This window comes from Cervus elaphus, chromosome 1 (assembly GCF_910594005.1).
Source record: "Cervus elaphus chromosome 1, mCerEla1.1, whole genome shotgun sequence".
Taxonomy (NCBI): domain Eukaryota; kingdom Metazoa; phylum Chordata; class Mammalia; order Artiodactyla; family Cervidae; genus Cervus; species Cervus elaphus.
This window is the reverse complement of record NC_057815.1, coordinates 54025891-54045355: the sequence shown is the minus strand read 5'-3', so window position 1 is coordinate 54045355 and position 19465 is coordinate 54025891. Positions and strand designations below refer to the sequence as shown.

Here is a 19465-nt window from a genome sequence, read left to right as displayed (position 1 = left end):
ATAAAAATGAAGTCATGTCTTAGTTATTGAATATGCTTAGTTGTTTGAAGTCATGGATCTGATATGACCTGTCAGCATAAATCCTAAATGATTGTTAGATTTGATAGGTTTTTTATATTATCAAGTAAGACCTGTTCTTACTGCTTTTTAATAATTGAAACATGTAACAAAGTACAGCTTTTAAATGAAACTTTTTAATCTAATAAGATCCTAAGAAAAATTGATTTATAATATATAGATATTTGTTGAAATAACTTACTAGATTAACAAGTTATTTGTTCATAAGATTCAGTGTGAAATGTTATTTTAAAGCAGGATCCATGTTAAGAATGTTTGTTTCTGGGAGAACTTAATGTGTTTGATAATTCTGACTTTCAAAAACTCTAAAGTATAACCAGTTGACATGAATAGAAGAGCCAATTAACTTGTCTTTTTTTGTCAGTTGTATTACTGATTGTGGGCTTCCCAGGTGGCTCAGTGGTAAAGATTCTGCCTGCCAAGCAGGAGATAGCTTGGATCCCTGGGTCGGAAAGATCTCCTGGAGAAGGAAATGGCTACCATTCCAGTATTCTTGCCTGAGAAATCCCGTAGCCAGAGGAGCCTGGCGGGGCTACAGTTTATGAGGTCGCAGAAGAATGAGACATAACTTAGTGACTTAGTTCAGTTCAGTCGCTCAGTTGTGTCCGACTCTTTGAGACCCCATGGACTGCAGCACGCCAGGCCTTGCTGTCCATCACCAACTCCCGGAGTTTACTCAAACTCCTGTCCATTGAGTCGGTGATGCCATCCAACCATCTCATCCTCTGTCATCCCCTCCTCTTCCTGCCTTCGATCTTTCCCAGCATCAGAGTGTTTTCAGATGAGTCAGTTCTTCACATCAGGTGGCCAAAGTATTGGAGTTTCAGCTTCAGCATCAGTCCTTCCAATGAACACCCAGGACTGGTCTCCTTTAGGATGGACTGGTTGGATCTCCTTGCAGTCCAAGGGACTCTCAAGGGTCTTCTCCAACACCACAGTTCAAAAGCATCAGGTCTTTGGTGCTCAGCTTTCTTTATAGTCCAACTCTCATGTCCATACATGACCACTGGAAAAACCATAGCTTTGACTAGACGGGCCTTTGTTGGCTACACAACAACATGACTGTGCTTTAGATTTGATGCTGTGTAATTGCTGTGACTTGCAGAGTTGTTCACGTATTAGCAGAAGTACAGTGGCTTTCCAGTAGAGAAAAATTAATGGCTAAGTGACATAGTTAAGGCAAAAGACCTGGACTTAAATCTTTCTGTACAGCAGGGGTCCCTACAAACCCCAGGCCAGGGACAGGTACCAGTCTGTGGCCTGTTAGGAACTGGGCCACATGGCAGGCAGGGAGGGCCAGGTGAAACACAAAGTCCCCCCCATGCACCCCTCCCTCCGTCTGTGGAGGAATTGTCTACCGTGAGGCCGATCCTGGTGCCTGGAAGGTTGGGGACCACTGGTACACAGTGAGTCTAGCACCTTTGGCTTAACTTTGGGAAAGCCATGCCCTTCATTTGTTACCTAAGTGAAATCTTCTAGAGTAACCAAAGCATTGTAGTTTGACTATAAATATCTTTCTTGTATCAAGTGATATTACCTATTTTTATTTCATCATAAATATACTTTAATTTTTCTTAATGTAGATTTCTGTAGCTCCTAGTACTGTCGAATTCATTCAGTTAAGCACTGAGTTAGTAGCTGCCATGGATCAGAGAATCAAAGATGAATAAGAAATCTGACCTAGTTCTAGATGCTAGTCTAGTTTAGTCTAGTTTGGGAAACAAAAATTTGTGAAGAGACAAATGCATAATGTGGAAATAAAGTGGGACCCTAAGGGAGGAGCCAACAGCTTTATTTAGGGGGTTCTGTGAGAACACTTAAATTGGGTTGCAAAAGATGACTGCCAAGTAAAGAGAAGATAAGAGCTTTTAGTTAGGAAAAATAACATTTCAAACACTAAAGTCTGTAATGCACTTTAAAAGTGACAAAGTTTGGGGTAAATGCATGGCATGCCTGGGGTGAATGAGAGAAGATAGTTCTGGCAGATTGTGTCTTAAAATTCTAAAGGCTCTGTATGCATAAAGGAATTTAGGTTTTTATTGTGTAGACATGAGTGGGCAGGAATTTTTTGGGGGGAGGGCAGAAAAAGTTAACAGATTTGTTTATAATTGTTATAAGCAAATTCATTGAAACTGGTTCGTTGAAACATTGTTTACTTGCCTGAATGTTTTGTGTCCCTGCATTAATATTAAACATTTACACACAAATGAAAATGGGGCAAAGTGGAATTTGCTATAATACCTATTCTCTCACCTGGTGGTTTTTTTTCCCCCTCATTTGCAGTCATATAAGTAGGTACTTTTTTTTGGTTGTTTGTTTTTTAAGAATAAAATGTTTGCCTTTGTAATGCTTCTTAAGTGCGTTCTACACATATGAGTCATGCTGGCAGCATATCCTTTGGCATAGTAGTTACATATTTGATACTGATAACACACAGGTAGGCATTTTCAAATAGGCTAACTAGATAGGTCTCATTTGCCTCCAGAAATGTGAAGGTATCTGCACTTTGGTAGTGTAGATCTGGTTTGAAGTCCTGAACATTTTCTCACACTCAATGGTGGAAGGGAAGTTTGCAAATGAGAAGTTACACGTGCTTCCGATTTTCAGCGACAGCCACTGTATGATGCTTATGAAAATGTGGTTTCTTCACCTTTTCAGTATAAGGCATGTTCTTGTGAGCTACGTTTGTGGCGGTTGCTTTCTTGAGTGCTTTACAGGCATTTGTCTTGGTATTGAAAGTCGTGTCCAGCTCCTTGCGACCCCAAGGACTGTAGCCCGCCAGGCACCTCCATCCATGGGATTTTCCAGGCAAGAATACTGGAGTGGGTTGCCATTTCCTTCTCCAGGGGATCTTCCCTGTCCAGGGATCAAACCTGGGTCTCCTGCATTGCAGGCACACTCTTTACTGTCTGAGCCACCAGGGGAGCTCTAGGAGACAGTATAGAGAACTCCCTGTTTACCTAGCCTTTTTTCAGCAGCTTTAGCAGGCTGGAAGTGGTACTGATACTAGACTGTGGACTGGTAGCAGCCGCCACAGCAGCAGCTAAGAACACTAACAAGGAATGTTTTTAATTAGGGAATTAATTAAATCTTCCCAAGGGTTTCCCCAATGCTCCAAATAAAATTTTACCAGAAGGAGCTCTTGATTACAACTCCAGTTCCAGGTTGCATTAGAAAGTAGAATTTTTATATGACTTATCTGGTAAAAGATACATATGGCTTTTGTAAATATACAAAAACTTTCTATGAATTCATGTACATTTCTTCCATTTTATAGCTAAAAATGTCTGCCCTTTTAGGTGTTTAGGTATTTTTATTTTGTTGCCTTTAAGTTTACACGAAGTTGTGTAATTTATTACTTTGTTAATAGCACTTTGTGATAATGAAAGGAAATAGGTGAAAAATTAGATACATAACAATGAAATCTCTTATTAAAAGACATCTAAGAAATACCTTTGCTTTGATTTTGACATTCTAAATTCACATCTTGAAATATTTGTTTACTATTACATTATTTACCATTAATATAACCCAAATGTAATTTAAAGAATTCTAACAAAAATAGACATTGATGCAGAAAATTCTTCTACAACTCAGAATAGGATTTAACACGGGAAGGGAGGTAGTAGTTAGGTATTACAGATCCTTCATTTTTAGGGAAGGAAGCATGAAGGCTATAAAAGCTCCATAACTTAATGTCTTAGGTAGTGGAGAGCTAGAATGAGGCTTTAAAAAAAAAAAAAAAAGTCAGGTTTATTTATGTATAATTTATATACAGTAAAATTTGCTCCTTTAAAAGGATGTACAGTTTTATGAATTTTGGCAAGCTTACACTGTTGTGTAATCAGCATCACAATCAATATATAAAACATCTCCATCACCTTAAAAAAAGTTTTCCCATTCCTGTTGTAATCAACCCCATCTGCCACCTCCAGACCTTGCAACCGCTGATGTGTTTCCTGCCCTCATGTTTTACCTTTCCTTATATAACTGGAATTCAAGTAGTATGGAGCGTTTTGGGCCTGACTTCTTCCCAGCATAAAACTGTGAGGTTTATCTGTGTTAATCACGTGTGTCAGCGGGCTTCCTTTTTATTGTCCAGTGCCACAGTTGTTTATTTATTAACTGATGAACATTTGGGTTATTTCCAGTTTGGGGTGATTCTGAATAAGCTGCTACAAATATTTGTGTACAGCTTTTTCTTTTGGTAGACAAATGTCTTCGTATGGTAAGTGCATGTTTAACTTCATAAGAAACTCCCAAATTCTTTTCTGAAATGGCTGTGCCATTTTGCATTCCATTCAGCAATGTATGCACGTTCTAATTGCTCTGCCTCCAGGTTGGTACTTGGCAATGTCAGTATTTTTCAGTTTAATTTTTTAATCATTCTAGTTACTGTGTAGTGATATCTCTGTGGTTTGAATTTGCATTTCTATAATGACTAATGATGTAGAGTATCTTTTCTTGTGCTTGAGGTTTTTTCCCAATTCTGATTTTTTTTAAATCATATTTTAATTGAGTATTACATATTTAAAGTTTTGCTAGTACTGCTAGGAGAGAGGAGTAAAAAGAGTACCTATTTTTAAGAGAGTTGGTAATTTACATAGAGAAAACTAGTCGTTGTATTAAAAATATGACTAATTTTGATAGACTCATTAAAGAGTATCATATATTAGCTGATTGGTGGAGAGGATAACAGTTTGGGAATCAGAAAATTCATTGGTTTGACTTTGCCTTATTAATTGCTTATCCTTTCTGGGCCTTTCTTTTTTTCTTCTTTTTTCTTCATCTCTGAAATGAGGGATTTGTCTCTAAATTATGGACTTTCCTGCTGGCACAAACAGAGAATCTACTTGCAGTGCAGGAGACCCAGGTTCATTCCCTGCATTGGGAAGATCCACTGGAGAAGGGAATGAGGGATTTGTCTCTAAATTGTAAATCAAACGTAAACTTTTCGGTAGTAGGGTTTTTTTGCTGCTTTTTCAGTAGTAGGTTTTTAAACTTTCTAAGAAGTCTGTGCAATCAGAAAACAAAAGATCTCTGGAGATTTTCCCTGTCTGATGAAATTTCTATTACTCAAAAAAGATCTTCTGAAATTGTAAATAATATAAATCATAAGTATTTTTGTTGTTGAGAATTATATAGAAAGTCTGTTATAAGGATGGTAACTGATAGTTCTAGTATAATATATTTTGTATGATTTTATGATATATTTTATTATTATAATTTATAGAGCATTTTCAACATATTCTGTCTTTTGATTTTTGGTAAAACTCTTTGTGGACCCTGCGAGTCAGAAATAAGTGACTTGCATTGGATTACACAGCTAAAAGGAAAGTAGCCACCTTGACTTAAGGGTTCTAGACTAGCGTTTTTGCATCTGCACCACATTACTCTGCTCTGTAGACTTGTCCAATAGGAAATAAAGTCTTTAAATAGTATTAAATAACCTTAACTTTTTTTTTTAGTTGACAATTTCATGTTCAGAGTATTATAAAATTTATTTTCCATGCTTCTAAATAAAAAGCATGATTACAGATAATATAAACAAGCTATTTTGAATTAGTAATAATGCAGTGGAACATTTCAAGACTTGTAAACAAGTCAGTTGTATCACAAGCTGAGTCACTGCTTATCAAAACAGCCTACTCACAGAAGAAAACTTAGCTGTAATCAAAAATAAAGATAACAGGAATAGTAAAGGACATACTGTACATCCTCCAGAGAGTAGTTTGTTTAGTTTCTAAGTTTAGATGCCTAAACTTTAGCGAGTTACCAGTTAACAGTAGTATAACAACAATTAAGTGAGTATGGCAAAAGTGGGAATAGTTTAGGATAAAAGTGAGAGGAAAAATACTATTATTATAATTTTAATGACACAAATATTTCAACATCATGAAGTCATCAGAAAATTTGTATTTCTTAAGAGATCTGTGTTTGTATGGGACCTTAGGCATGTCACTTAAGGTTTCTGAATTTCTTGTACATCTATAAAGTAAAGAGCTTGATCTGATGTCCAAAGGTCCATCCCTGTTTAAATATGTATTATAGTTCCATGTCGTGTGTGATGAATCATCTGATTGATTGCTTAACTGTCAGATTAAATATGTTATCAAACTTCCTTTTAAATATTTAAAAGCGCTTGCAGTAAAGAAATATTTTTAATCAGTTTGGAAACTTTTCAGAGTTTACAAAATCAATTCAACTTTTAAAAATTTACTTGGAAGTTTTAAGAGCACACTGTGCTTCCAGAAGCATCAGCTATTATGAAGTTATTTTCCTGAATGAGTATATTTTGTTTAGAGAATTCCCTAAAGGACTTAGAATAGGAAATGTGGTATATTTAAATGATAGCTATTAAAAATTTCAGAATAGCTATATATACATTAGAAGTTGCTGAAGAACTCAGCACGGTCGTTAGGCATTTGAAGCAAATTGGAAAGGTGAAAAAACTTGATAAGTGAGCTGACCTCATGAGCTGATGGAAAATTTAAAAACAAATCACTGTTTGAGTTGTCACCTTATTCTGTGCAACAGCAATGAACAATTTCTTGATTGGATTGTAAAGTGCAACAAAAAGTGGATTTTATACGACAGCCAGTGGTGACCGGCTCAGTGGTTGGACTGAGAAGCTCCAGAGCACTTCCCAAAGCCAAACTTGCACCAAAAAAGGGTCATGGTCACTGTTTGGTGGTCTGCTGCCCATCTGATCTACGACAGTTTTCTGAATCCTGGTGAAACCATTACCTCTGAGAGGTATGCTCAGTAGATCTCTAAGATGCACTGAGAACTGCCAACGCCTGCAGCTGGCGTTGGTCAACAGAATGGGCCCAATACCTGACTGCATGTCACACAACCGATGCTTCAAAAGTTGAACGAATTGGGCTGCAAAGTTTTGCCTCATCCGCCATATTCACCTGACCTCTCACCAACCACCTACCATTTTTTCAAGTATCTCAACAACTTTTTGCAGGGAAAATGCTTCCACAACCAGCAAGAGGCAGAAAATGCTTTCCAAGAGTTCGTCAAATCCCAAAGCACAGGTTTTTAATGCTACAGGAATAAACAAACTTATTTCTTGATAGCAAAATTTGTTGATTGTAATGGTTCCTATTTTGACTAGTAAAGATGTGTTTGAACCTAGTTGTAATGATTTAAAATTCACGGTCCAAAACCACAGTTACTTTTTCACCAACCTAAATATCATTGTTAGTCACCAAGTCATGTCCACCTCTTTTGTGATCCTGTGGAGTATAGCCTGCCAGGCTCCTCTGATCATGGGATTTCCGAAGCAAGAGTACTGGAATTGGTTGTTATTTCCTTCTCTAGAAGATCTCCCATCAAGGGATCAAACCCACGTCTCCTGCATTGCAGGAGGATTTACCACTGAGCCACCAGGGAAGCCCTACATGTATGTATATCTACACTCAAATTATTTGAAAATCCTTAATCAATATGCAAAAATAATTTTTTTGTTTAAAAGAAAAAAATAGGGATTAATTTCATGTTCATATATATATTTACATATATCCATAATATATTTCATGCATATTATGTGTCTGTAATACAGAACCATTGGAAACCCAATTTGCAGTTTTTGCTGCTTCCACAAATTTTAGTCATAAATTCTTTTAATTTTTATATTTTAAAAAATTGTAAAATACACATAACAAAATTTCCCATCAAACATTTTTAAGTGTACAATTCAGGGATATTAAGTACGTTAATGTCATTGTGCTACTTACCATCATCCATCCACAGAAATCTTTTCATTTTGCAAAACTGGGCTCATTTAACAATAATTTCTATTCCCCTACTCACTTCCCCTTCTCAGTCTCTGCCACCACCATTCTGTTTTTTCTCTCAATGAATTTGACCATTCTAGGTACTTCATGTAAGTGGAAACATACTGTATTTGTCCTTTTATGACAGTTACTTATCTTAGCATAATTTTCTCATGGTTTGTCCATTTTGTAGCTTATGTCATACGTTTTTTAAAGCTTAATATTATTCCTCTGTTTGTATGTATTGCATTTGTTTCCACTCATCCAACCATGGGGCTCTTGGATTGCCTCTACCTTTTGGCCATAGTAAATAATGCTGCTATGAACATGGGTGTGCAAATATCTGAGTCCTTGCTTTCAGTTCTTTTGGTTATGTATGCAGAAGTGAAATTACCAGATCAGGCAGTTTTAGCACTCATAGAAGGTCACTTTTTGAAAAACTTTTTGTGAACCAAAATGATGTAAGTTAAATTTGATTTTGCAGCATAGATAGTGGAATGACAGGAGACTTGACATCCATGATGTCTAGCTTTTTATGGAAACAAGCCAACCATCACATTGAGTCAGTTCTAAACTATTAACGTAGCTTAGTTTTGCATGTGTGTTGGCGGCACTAGTGGAAAAGAAACCACCTGCCAATGCAGGAGACCTAAGAGACTCAGGTTTGATCCCTGGGTCAGGAAGATTCTCTGGAGGAGGGCATGGCAAGCTACTCCAGTATCTTGCCTAGAGAATCCCATGAACAGAGGAGCCTGACAGGTTCCATAGGGTTGCACAGAGTCAGACGTGACTGAAGTGACTGAGCATGCAAGCATGTAATGAAGGTAATACTCTACTTATATAAAATAGCACATATGTTATCATAGAATATGATATTCATATTTTATTTTAAATACAAAATGGCTTCTTAATATTTTAATCATTTCTGTTTCGAGAACTTCTTTAGCAGTTCTTCTAGGATAGGCCTCTCAACAACAAACCCCTTAGTTTTCCTTCATCTGAAAGTGTCGTGGTTTCCCTGTCATTCCTGAAGGATGTTTTTGCTGGAAACAGAATTCTGAACTGGCAGTCCTTTTCTTTCAGCCCTTAGAAAATATTGTGTCTCTGTAATTTCTGATGAGAAACATGCTACATTAGATTGTTTTGCCCTCATAGATGGTGTTTCTTTCTACTTTCAAAATCTTCCTCTTTGTCTTTAATTTGCAAGGAACTTGATTAAGATGTGTCTTTCTGTAATTTTCTTTGGGTTTATCCTCTTTGGGATTCACTCAGCTTCTTGATTATGTAGTTTTATGTCTTTTGCATTTTGCATTTTTTTCTTTTTGGCCATACTGTGCAATTCATGGGATCTTAGTTCCCCCAACCAGGGACTGAATCCAGGCCCAGGCAATGAAAGAGCCAGAATCCTAACCATTGGACCACAGGGAACTCCCTGTCTTTTGCCAATTTGGGATGATTTCAGCCATTACTTCTTTGAATGCTTTTTTAGGCTCACCCTCTTTCTTCTTTGCTTACAGGACTTAGGTTATACAAATATTAGATCTTTTGTTTGCAGTCCTGCAGAAACAGATCTTTTTTCTAGAAGTTCTGTTTGGTGCTTTTATAAGTCTGCTAATTATCCATTTGTCTGTTGATAGAGATCTACATTGCTTCCGTGTCCTGGCTATTGTAAATAGTGCTGCAATGAACCTTGGGGTACATGTGTCTTTCAATTATGGTTTTCTCTGGGTATATGTCCAGTAGTGGAATAAAGAAGTTGTGGTATATGTATAAAAATGGAGTATTACTCCATTTATAAAGAGCTGTAAAGAGGAACAAATTTGAGTCAGTTCTCATGAGGTGGATAAATCTGGAGCCTGTTATACAGAGTGAAGTAAGTCAGAAAGAGAAAAGCAAATATCATACATTAACACTTATCTATGGAGTCTAGAAAAATGATGAACCTGTTTGCAGGTCAGCAATAGAGATGCAGACATAGAGAACAGACTTGGGGACACAGCAGGGAAAGGAGAGGGTGGGACAAATTGAGAGAGTAGCATTGAAAAATACACTTCACCATATGTAAAGTAGGGAGCTGATGGGAGTTGAGCTGTGTAACATAGGGAGCTCAACCCAGTACTCTGTGACGTGCTGGAAGGGTAGGATGGGGTGGGGCAAGGGAGGGAGGGCCCAGAGGGAGGGGACATGTGTTACTTATGACTGGTTGACTTTATTGTGTGGCAGAAATGAACACAACCTTGTAAAGCAATTATCCTCCAGTAAAAAATAAATTTTAAGAAAAGTCTGCTCATTGCTAACCTCTGCTCATGAATTCAAAGATCTTTGTTATTTCTTGAAACATGTTATACATGTTTCTTTTTATAATGTTGCTGATAGTTTCAAACTTTCTTTTTTATTTATTTGTTTTTTGGCTGTGCTGGGTCTTCACTGCCACACAGGCTTTCCTCTAGTTGCGGTGAGCAAGGGTTTCTCCACTTGTGGTGTGGTGTGTGGGCTTCTCGTTGCAGTAGTCTCTCTCGGGCTCTGGGCCGCACGGGCTTCAGTGGTCGTGTCCCGTGGGCTCAGCAGTTGTGACTCCTGGACCCCAGAGCACAGGCTCGGCAGTTGTGGCTCCTGGACCCCAGAGCACAGGCTCGGTAGTTGTGGCTCCTGAACCCCAGAGCACAGGCTCGGTAGTTGCAGCACTCAGACTTAGTTGCTCTGTGGCATGTGCAATCCTCCCAGACCAGGGATAGAACCCCTGTCTCCTGCATTGGCAGGTGGATTCTTTACCACTGAGCCACCAGGGAACCCCTGTTGCTGATAGTTTCAATATTGAAAATTTTTTCATATGTCATTGCTATGTTTTATTCTTTGCTGACACTCATGATTCCTTTTTCATTATATATTTAGTGGTTTAAAATTTTTTTGGAGCTGTTCATTTGTCTTGTGATTATGAGAATACTTTAAAAAATTTCTTTCTTTAATTTATTTGGCTGTGCTGGGTGTTAAGTGTGGCATGCAGGGTCTTTGGTCTTTGTTGCATCAAGTGGGGTCTTTGGTTGTGGCACGTGGGATCTAGTTCTCTGATCACGGATGGAACCTAGTTCCCCTGCATTGTGAGCACAGAGTTTTAGCCACTGGGTTGATAGGGAAGTCCCAAGAATAATTTTATGGAAATTATTTGAGCTCTGGAATACAGATAGCTTCTTCCAGAAGAAAATTGTGATTGTGCCACTTATCTCGGAGTACTACTATTCTAGAACCATTTTCAAAGTAATTCTTTTTTTTTTTTTTAAACCACCCAGATAGTGTGAATTGGGATTGTAACCAGCCTGAGGGCCAGTCTGTGGCTACACATACTCAGGAGTGACACCCCTGTTCCACTCCAAGGTTTAAAACAGGCCATCCTCTTTTAGCATCTAGGAAAAGAGCGGTAGAGGAGTAGTAGAAGAGGCAGGTGTATTATTTTTAAATTAAGCTTTCAATTTAGAGTTAATTGTAGATTCACCTGTAGTTCTGAGAAATAAAAAGGAGACATTGTGTACTCTTTACCCAGTTCCCTCTAATGGTAATATCAAGTAAACTATAGTACAATATAACAGTCAAGATATTTGCATTGATGCAGTCAAGATACAGCACATTTTCATCTCCACGAGGACCTCTCATGATGCCCTTTTATAACTACACTCACTTCTCTCCCACTCCCAGCCCCTCTTTAATTCCTGGCAATCACTGATTTGTTTTCCATTTCTATATTTGATCATTTCAAAAATGTTGTATAGGCTTACAGTTTCTTGTCCTTTGTATTTCTATGGTGTCAGTTGTAACTTCTCCTTTTTCATTTCTAACTTTATTGATTCGAACCCTCTCTGTTTTTCTTCTTAATGAGTCTGGCTAAAGGTTTATCAGTTTCATTTGTCTTTTCAGAGAACCAAGTTGTAGTTTCATTACTCTTTCCTATTGTTTTCTTTGTCTCTAATTCTTTTACTTCTACTCTCGTCTTTATGATTTCTTTCCTTCCACTAACTTTTGATTTTGTTTGTTCTTTCTCTAGTTGCTTTGGATAAGGTTAGGTTGTTGATTTGAGATTTTTCTTGTTTCCTGATATAGGATTGTATTGCTATGAATTTCGCTCTTAAAACTTAATTTGCTGTGTTCCAGAGTTTTTGGATCATTGTGTTTTCATTTTCATTTGTCTCTAGGTGTTTTTTTATTTCCTCTGATTTCTTCAGTGGCCCGTTAGTTGTTTAGTAACATGTTGTTTAGCCTCCAGGTGTCTGTTTTTTGTGCTTTTTTCTTTTTTTCTTTTAGTTGATTTCTAATCATTAGTGTTGTGGTCTGAGAAGATGCTTCATATGATGTCAGTTTTCTTAAATTTACCAAGATTTGCTTTGTGGCCCAGCATATGATCTATCCTGGACAATGTTCCCTGTGCACTTAAGAATAATGTGTATCCTGCTGCTTTTGTATGGAATGTTCTATAATTATCCATTAGTCCATCCGATCTAATTCATCATTTAAAGCCTGTTTTTCCATAATGATTTTCTATTTGTATGATCTGTCCACTGATGTAAAAAGCCCCCCACTATTATCGTGTTCCTGTCAATTTCTCCGTTTATGGCTTGCCTTATATATTGAGGTGCTCCTATGCTAGTTGCATAGATATTTATGATTGTTTTATCTTCTTAGATTGATCCCTTGATCATTATGTAGTGTCCTTTTCCTCTCACAATAGTCTTTATTTTAAAGTCTGTTTTGTCTGATATGAGTCTTGCGACTCCAGCTTCCTGGAACTTGTTCTTGTCCCTCTGTTGGGTATGGCTTTGTTAGGGGGTGTGTTTAGAGTTGGCTGTGCATTCAGGACAGACTTTAGGTAGCCTGCCTGCTGATGAGTGGTGCCATGGTCCCACCCTGTTGGTTGTTTGGCTTGAGGGGTCTCAGCACCATAGACTGCAGGCTGTTGGATGGGGTCAGGTCTGGGTGCCAAAATGGTGACCTACACGAGAGTTCACACTGATGTATGATCCCTGGGGCCTCTGCCACCAGTGTCTTTGCTCCCACAGTGAACCACAGTCAACCCGCACCTCCCCGAAAGACCCTTTAATATCTGCAGGCATGTCTGGCGCAGGCTCCCAGGGAATCCCTGCTTTGCCCTGTTGTAGTGCACATGAACTCCTGTGCGCCCCGTCCACGAGTGGAGTCTGTTTCCCCCAGGCCTGGGCAGCTCCTGCACTCAGGCCCTGCTGGCCTCCAAAGCCACATCCCCTGGGGAATGCTCCCAGTGCCAGACCCCCAGGCTGAGGAGCTTGATGGGAGGCTCAGAACTCACTCCTGTAGGAGAACCTCTGAAGTATAATGAATGATCCTTCAGTTTGTGGGGCATCGCATGTCAGTATGGGATTTGTTATATTGTGAAAGCACCCCTTTTACCATCTCACTGTGGCTTCTTGTTTGTCTTTGAATGTAGAATATCTTTTTTTTTTGTAGGTTCCAGTCTTTTTTGTCGATGGTCATTCAGCAGTTGGTTGTGATTTTGGTGTTTGTATGAGAGGACGTGAGTGCAGTTCCTTCTACTCTGCCATCTTGTCTCCTCCTGCGTTGAATCTTTAATCTTTAATTTGTTTCCTTTTATATACTTCCCTCTGCCTTCTTAAAATACAGAATATAGTTTAAAACTTTTTATATTCTTGTCTACTAATTATATCATCTGTATTATATCTGGGTTGATTTTTATTGATTTTTCTCCTCATTAGGGATGGGTCATCATTTCCTACTTTGATGCATGCCTGCTAATTTTAAATTGGATGCGAGACACTGTGGTTTTTACGTTGATGAGTGCTGGGTATATTATTTCCGTAGATATTCTTGAGCTTTGTTCTCTGACAGTGAGAATTTACTTGTAAACATTTTGAGCCTTTTGAGGCTTGCTTTTTAGTATTTTAAGATTGACCCAGAATAACCTTTGTTTTATTTTTATTTTTTTATTTACTCTTGGCTATGCTGGTACTTTGTTGCTGCTCCGGCTTTTCTCTAGTTGTGGCAAGCAGGGGCTACTCTTCATTGCAGTTTGTGGGCTTCTCATTCTTGTTGCGGAGCATGGACTCTGGGACACGTGGGCTCAATAGTTGTGGTTCCCAGGCTCTAGAACACAAGCTCAGTAGTTGTGGCACACAGCCTTAGTTGCTCTGCAGCATGTAGGATCTTCCTGGACTAGGGATTGAACCTGTGTCTCCTGCATTGGCAGGTGGATTCTTTACCACTGAGCCACCAAGGAAGCCCCCCAGAATAACCTTTAGATTAGGCATAATTTGGTTCCACTACTGAGACAATACTCTTCTGTCTGCTCTTAACTGATGCCTATGTATTATGATTTTCTTTTCACTCTGGCTGGTGGGAACTGAAGTGAGCTCAGGGATTCTTTCCTTGGTTCTTTCCCTTGCCCAAGTAGTTTCTTCACATGTATATGCTGATGAGTACTCAACTGAATACACAGGGAGGACCATTACATATCTCTGGAGTGTGATATTTGCACATCTTCTCTTCAGTATTCTGCTCTGTAAATTCTAGCTGAATTGACCCACTTGAATTTTTAACCTCTTCTTTTCAGCTCGGGGAGATTGCTGAACTCTAGCGGGGTTCTTCTGCTTACATTGTAGCCTGGAAGGTAGCTTACATTGTTTGTTTCTAGTTCCACAGGGATCACTGTCCTGTGTTATCTGTTACTTAATATTTTTAAACTATTGTTTCATATATTTCATCTCTTCTTTTTAGTTGTTTAAGGTGGAGAAGGTAAATCCAATCTGCTATTTCATTTTGGCTCATAGTAGAAGTTTTTTGGTGTTAACAATAAGTAATAACATAAACAAATATATCAGGTGGCTAAAGTGCTGTGGAGAAACCTGAAGTGAGAAAGGGAGGTGAAGAGGATTGCAATTTTAAATTGACTGGTGAGAAGAGAGTTTGAGAAATTGGCTCTTTTGATTATCTTTTGTGTACCCACACACTTAATGACTTTTGCTCATGGATGTGCAATTTGGGCAAACCTGGACAGGGACAGCTTGTTCTGCTCTGCTTGGCATCAGTTGGGACATCTGAAAGTCTGGGGGCTGGAATCATCTGAATGCTTCCTCACATGTATGGTGCTTGATGCTGGTTGCCAGATGGCATCTCAGTTGGGTGTGGTTAGAACATCTACACATGAACTTCTCATATGGCTGCTTGGCTTCTACACAGTATAGTGGCCAAATTCCAAGGATGAGCATCTGAGGGAAAGCCAGGAAGAAGCTTTATTGCCGTTTCTAACCCAATCTTGAAAGTAATGTTATATATCATAGAAAGTCACACAGGCTAGCCCATATTAAAAGGAACTGGAATTAGACTCCTAATCTTGCTGGGAGGCATGTCAAAGAATTTGTGGACACCTGTTTAAACCACCACACATCACTTCTTGGCCTTTTGGCTAAGATCAAGTGTAAAGCCACCACAATAACAACTTGTGAAAAGAAGGTAAGGATATCTAAAGGAAGAGCATCACATGTACAGTGTACAGAAATGCAAAGATTCTGCGGCTAGTGGCTGCTTGATGCCTTAGGTTTGTTTACTGCTGAGTTCCCATGTGCAGTGTCAGCTCCTTGAAGGCATGGGCTTGTATTCACTGCTATTTCCTCAGCACCTAGAACAGTGTTTGACAGATAGTTGTAGTTTAATTCTTATTTGTGAAAGAAATACTCAGCCTATTGGTGTCAGGTATCAAAAAATCATAAAAATGAATATGTAATCTTTGATATACTAATTTTTTCTTTAGGAAATAATCTTCAGGGAAAACTGTACAAATAAGCAGAGCTGTAGTGGAAATTTGAAAGTGTCTAAATGTCCATTAACAGAATAGTTAAATAAATTTTGATTGGACTGTATAATGGAACACTGCAATTTTCAAACTCAGTGTTTTGGCCCGGAAAGATGAGTGAGTGTTGAGGGGAAAGGAGCAGAATTTAAATGATGGTGTTCAGAATGATTCTTTTGATTAATAATTTTTAATATGCACAGAATGGAGAGGATCTAATAGGATGTATATCATATTGTTAATAAGTGCTATAGGAGTTATTTTAGACTTGCTTGTCAAAAAATATGTACTACTATTATAGTAGAAACATATTTCTATTGTAAAAGAAAGTGATGTAAAATTTTTTAATTGATGTAGAATAGTATCTAAGCTACTGTGAATGCCCGACTCTTTGCGATCCCATGGACTGCATCCTACCAGGCTCCTCTGTCCATGGGATTTTCCAGGCAAGGATACTGGAGTGGTTTGCCATTTCTTTCTCCAGGGGGATCTTCCCAACCCAGGGACTGAACCCGGGTCTCCTGCACTGCAGGCAGACTCTTTACCAACTGAGCTACCAGGGAAGCCCATGAATGATAAAAAGCACCTTTTAAAATAATATGTTGGTTTCCTTTTATTAATTAAAGATGGTGGAGAAAAAATTTATACAGAAAAAGTGTGGAATGTTAAACCAAGATTTTTCAAGAGATTATGTTTTGATTATAGGTTATCCTATAGATAACTGGTATAGACTTCCTTCCACTTATAAGTTCTGAATGTAATGTACAGTGTGATGATTGTAGCTAACAATACTGTATTGTATAGTGGAAAATTGTTAAGATAATAGGACTTAAAAGTTCTCATCACATGGACAAAAAAATTGTAACTATTTTGAGATGATAGGTGTTAACTTATTGTAGTAATTAATCATTTTGGAATATATACTTTTATTAAATCATTATGTCATACACCTTAAAACTATTACAGTTATATGTTAATTATATCTCAATAAAACTAGAAAAATGTGTGACTTAGAACATTTGATTTATATATAGTTCTGAAGCTACCACTCTTTGTTAAAATGTGGTTGTTTTCCATGTTAATATTATATTTATCACCATAACATAGGCTTTCAGTAACTTTCAAGAGTAATTGAGGCTTAAGATTAAAATTACAAATATAATTTATGCATAAAATCTTAGATGGTGTAATAATACTTTAATTCACACATATTTTGTTGCAAAAATGCCTTTAGGTTAATTGTTCTCATTTCACTGTCTTATCTCTTTATTTGAAAGAAATGATTTGTAATTTATTTTGTTCTTATATACCATAGGATGTGTTTTGGAGATGCAGACAAAATATCTTTGATGAAATGAAGAAGAAATTTTTACAGGTAGACTGCTGATGTAATTGCTTTAGTGTGATAATCAGCAGAGCAAGTAACAGCATGTTAGTATTTTTGTTTAATAACAAGGCATGTCTTAAGTTTTATGGTTGTTTGCCTATTTTATTTCTCCCTGATTTCAATAATAAGTCACCTCAAATGAATATGTGTCTTATAGCACCTTGTCTTTAACAAATGAATGAGGTGGGAAAATGATGTAAAAACTATAGAACCCTTTGTTTTGACTTTTGGGTATAGTAGTTGTCTATATATATATATTTTCTATATATATATATATATGTCTATATATATATGTCAGATATATATTTTCTGAAATAGTAATAACACTGAGATTAAGTCATTTAATAATTTACAGAGTCAAGACCCAGAAATCTTAACTTGAAAAATTAAATAGAAATTAAAAACAACCTGTGTACACTAGAAACTTAAACATTTCTCTGATGTAGCATCCCATTCTAACCTTTACTTAATACATCATTTCACTCAGACCCCTTTATCTCTAGGCTCAAGGTTCTTTATTTAATTCTGTTCTCTCCAGGTGATCTGTGGCAAGAGACCACTTAGAAAATACATTAGAGTTTGGTGGGGATTTGGAATAAAATGGAGGGAGGATGTTAAAAATAATCTTTTTCTCGTGTAAGTTAAGACTCCCAGCACTACCCCAGGAATTGTTACTTGTTAGAAATGGACAATCTGAATGCAGCTGATAAATTTAATAAGTTTCAGTCAGCAAAAATATTTATACCGTCAGTTGTTTTTTCCAGTTTGTGGCAGTGTATTAACCATGAACTGTGGATACCCAGAAGGGTAATTTTCTAAGGCCTCATATCTTAGTTCATAGCAGTTTCTTTATCAAGAAGTAGATAAAATGGCCTCTGTGTGTGTGTGTGTGTGTGTGTGTGTATGTATTTTTAAGTTTATAACCATAATATTATCATTTATAATAACATTGGAAAGAAGAAAGTCTTGAGAGAAAATGGGTTGACAGATTTAGAGGTGAAGAGGTCCTTTCTTAAGATTTTAAAATTCTTCATAAATTAGTTTTTTTCTTAGAAAAATCTTAATCTTGATAACTTTGAATTTTGTTTGATATTAACTTTTCTGCGTGTGAACACCGTTCTAAATATATGCATTAATTATGCACCTTGTTTTGTGTTTTTTAGTAAGAAATACCTAGGAATTTTTTTTTTTATGAAACAAGTTATATTAACTTTTGAGATATTAACTTCAGAGAACCCAGATTTGAACTTGGAACTGTTCAGAATGCCAAGAATAGGAGATAAGATGACTTGAGAGGCACGCATCCCTTTAGCAGACTCAGAGACGTCTCAGGCAGAAGGACCGTCTGTGTCAGCCGCTTTCAGATGTTCTGACAGTGAGCTTATCTTTGGACGGACCATATATTTGCAGTGTTTTTATCCCAGTATATTTTACATTTTGTAAATAAGACTTATCGTTTTTGTTTGTTTTTTTTCAAGGATTCTTGTTTTCAGACTTTGCTAGGAAATCTGTTTCTACAGAGAGCATAAAGACAGATCACTCTCTTAGCTTACAGTGTTAATATTAACTACTGTTGACTGTCCCCTTTTTCTCCCAAATGTATTACTGTGAGTTGCCCACAAAGTAAGTAGTCTTAATTTTATACTTTGTACCTTTTTTTTTGTAATTGACTAGATTTTCTTTATAGAGAATTTTATGCCTCTCACCAAATATAGATGAAATATTTTCTCAAGCGGGACATACTTTAGGCTTTTCTAAAATTTTGCATTTTTTTTTTTCTTAACTATTGTCTCTTATTCATTATAGAACTTTCACTAACTTGAAAATTGTGCTCCTTTCCCTAAATTAAGACGTGTGTTCAGATGCTTTGCCTTAATGTTGGGTGTAGTATTTAAGCGGACACCCTCCCACTACCAGCCACTGTCACTAATGCTATCACATATTTTTCCCAACCAGCGTTTGCATGTGCTTGAATGTATTTCTGTTATCTATTACTATGGAACAGTCTACCCCAGAACTTTATGGCTTAAAACAGCTAGTTTATTTGTTCACAATTCTTTGGGATGGGATTTGGGCAAAGGCTTAACCAGTCAGTTTTCCGCTCTACATAGCATTATCTGGGATCATTACTTGGCTGCATTTGGCTGGTGACTAGCTTTGGATGGAATGTCCAAGAAGGCTTTTCTCACTTATCAGGCACCCCAGTGCTCCACTAAGTGGCCATTTTCTGTGTGGTGGTCCCAGGGTAAATGAATTTTTTTTGTTTGGCTGACTTATAAGAGGATCATTCCAAGAGATCCAAAAGCAGACGTTTCCTGCTGTAAATCACACAGAATCACTTCTGTCACATTCTGTTGGTCCTACTTGGTCACAAGGCCAGCCCAGATGCAT

General features: G+C 37.4%; 1 protein-coding gene across 4 annotated transcripts in view; it reads left to right on the top strand.

Annotated features, from left to right (window-relative positions):
• USP47 (ubiquitin specific peptidase 47) overlaps positions 1-19465 on the top strand; it is a 100098-nt gene that overhangs the window by 15062 nt on the left and 65571 nt on the right. For 2 of the 4 annotated variants that reach the window (XM_043902947.1, XM_043902939.1), the window contains exon 2: positions 17003-17062. The exons of 1 other annotated variant lie outside the window; for it this stretch is intronic. In XM_043902947.1, coding sequence (XP_043758882.1) covers positions 17003-17062 — 60 coding nt within the window. Of the gene's footprint in view, positions 1-17002; positions 17063-17097; positions 17119-19465 lie in introns of those variants that run through there. One more of the 4 variants, XM_043902960.1, reaches the window with a different exon arrangement.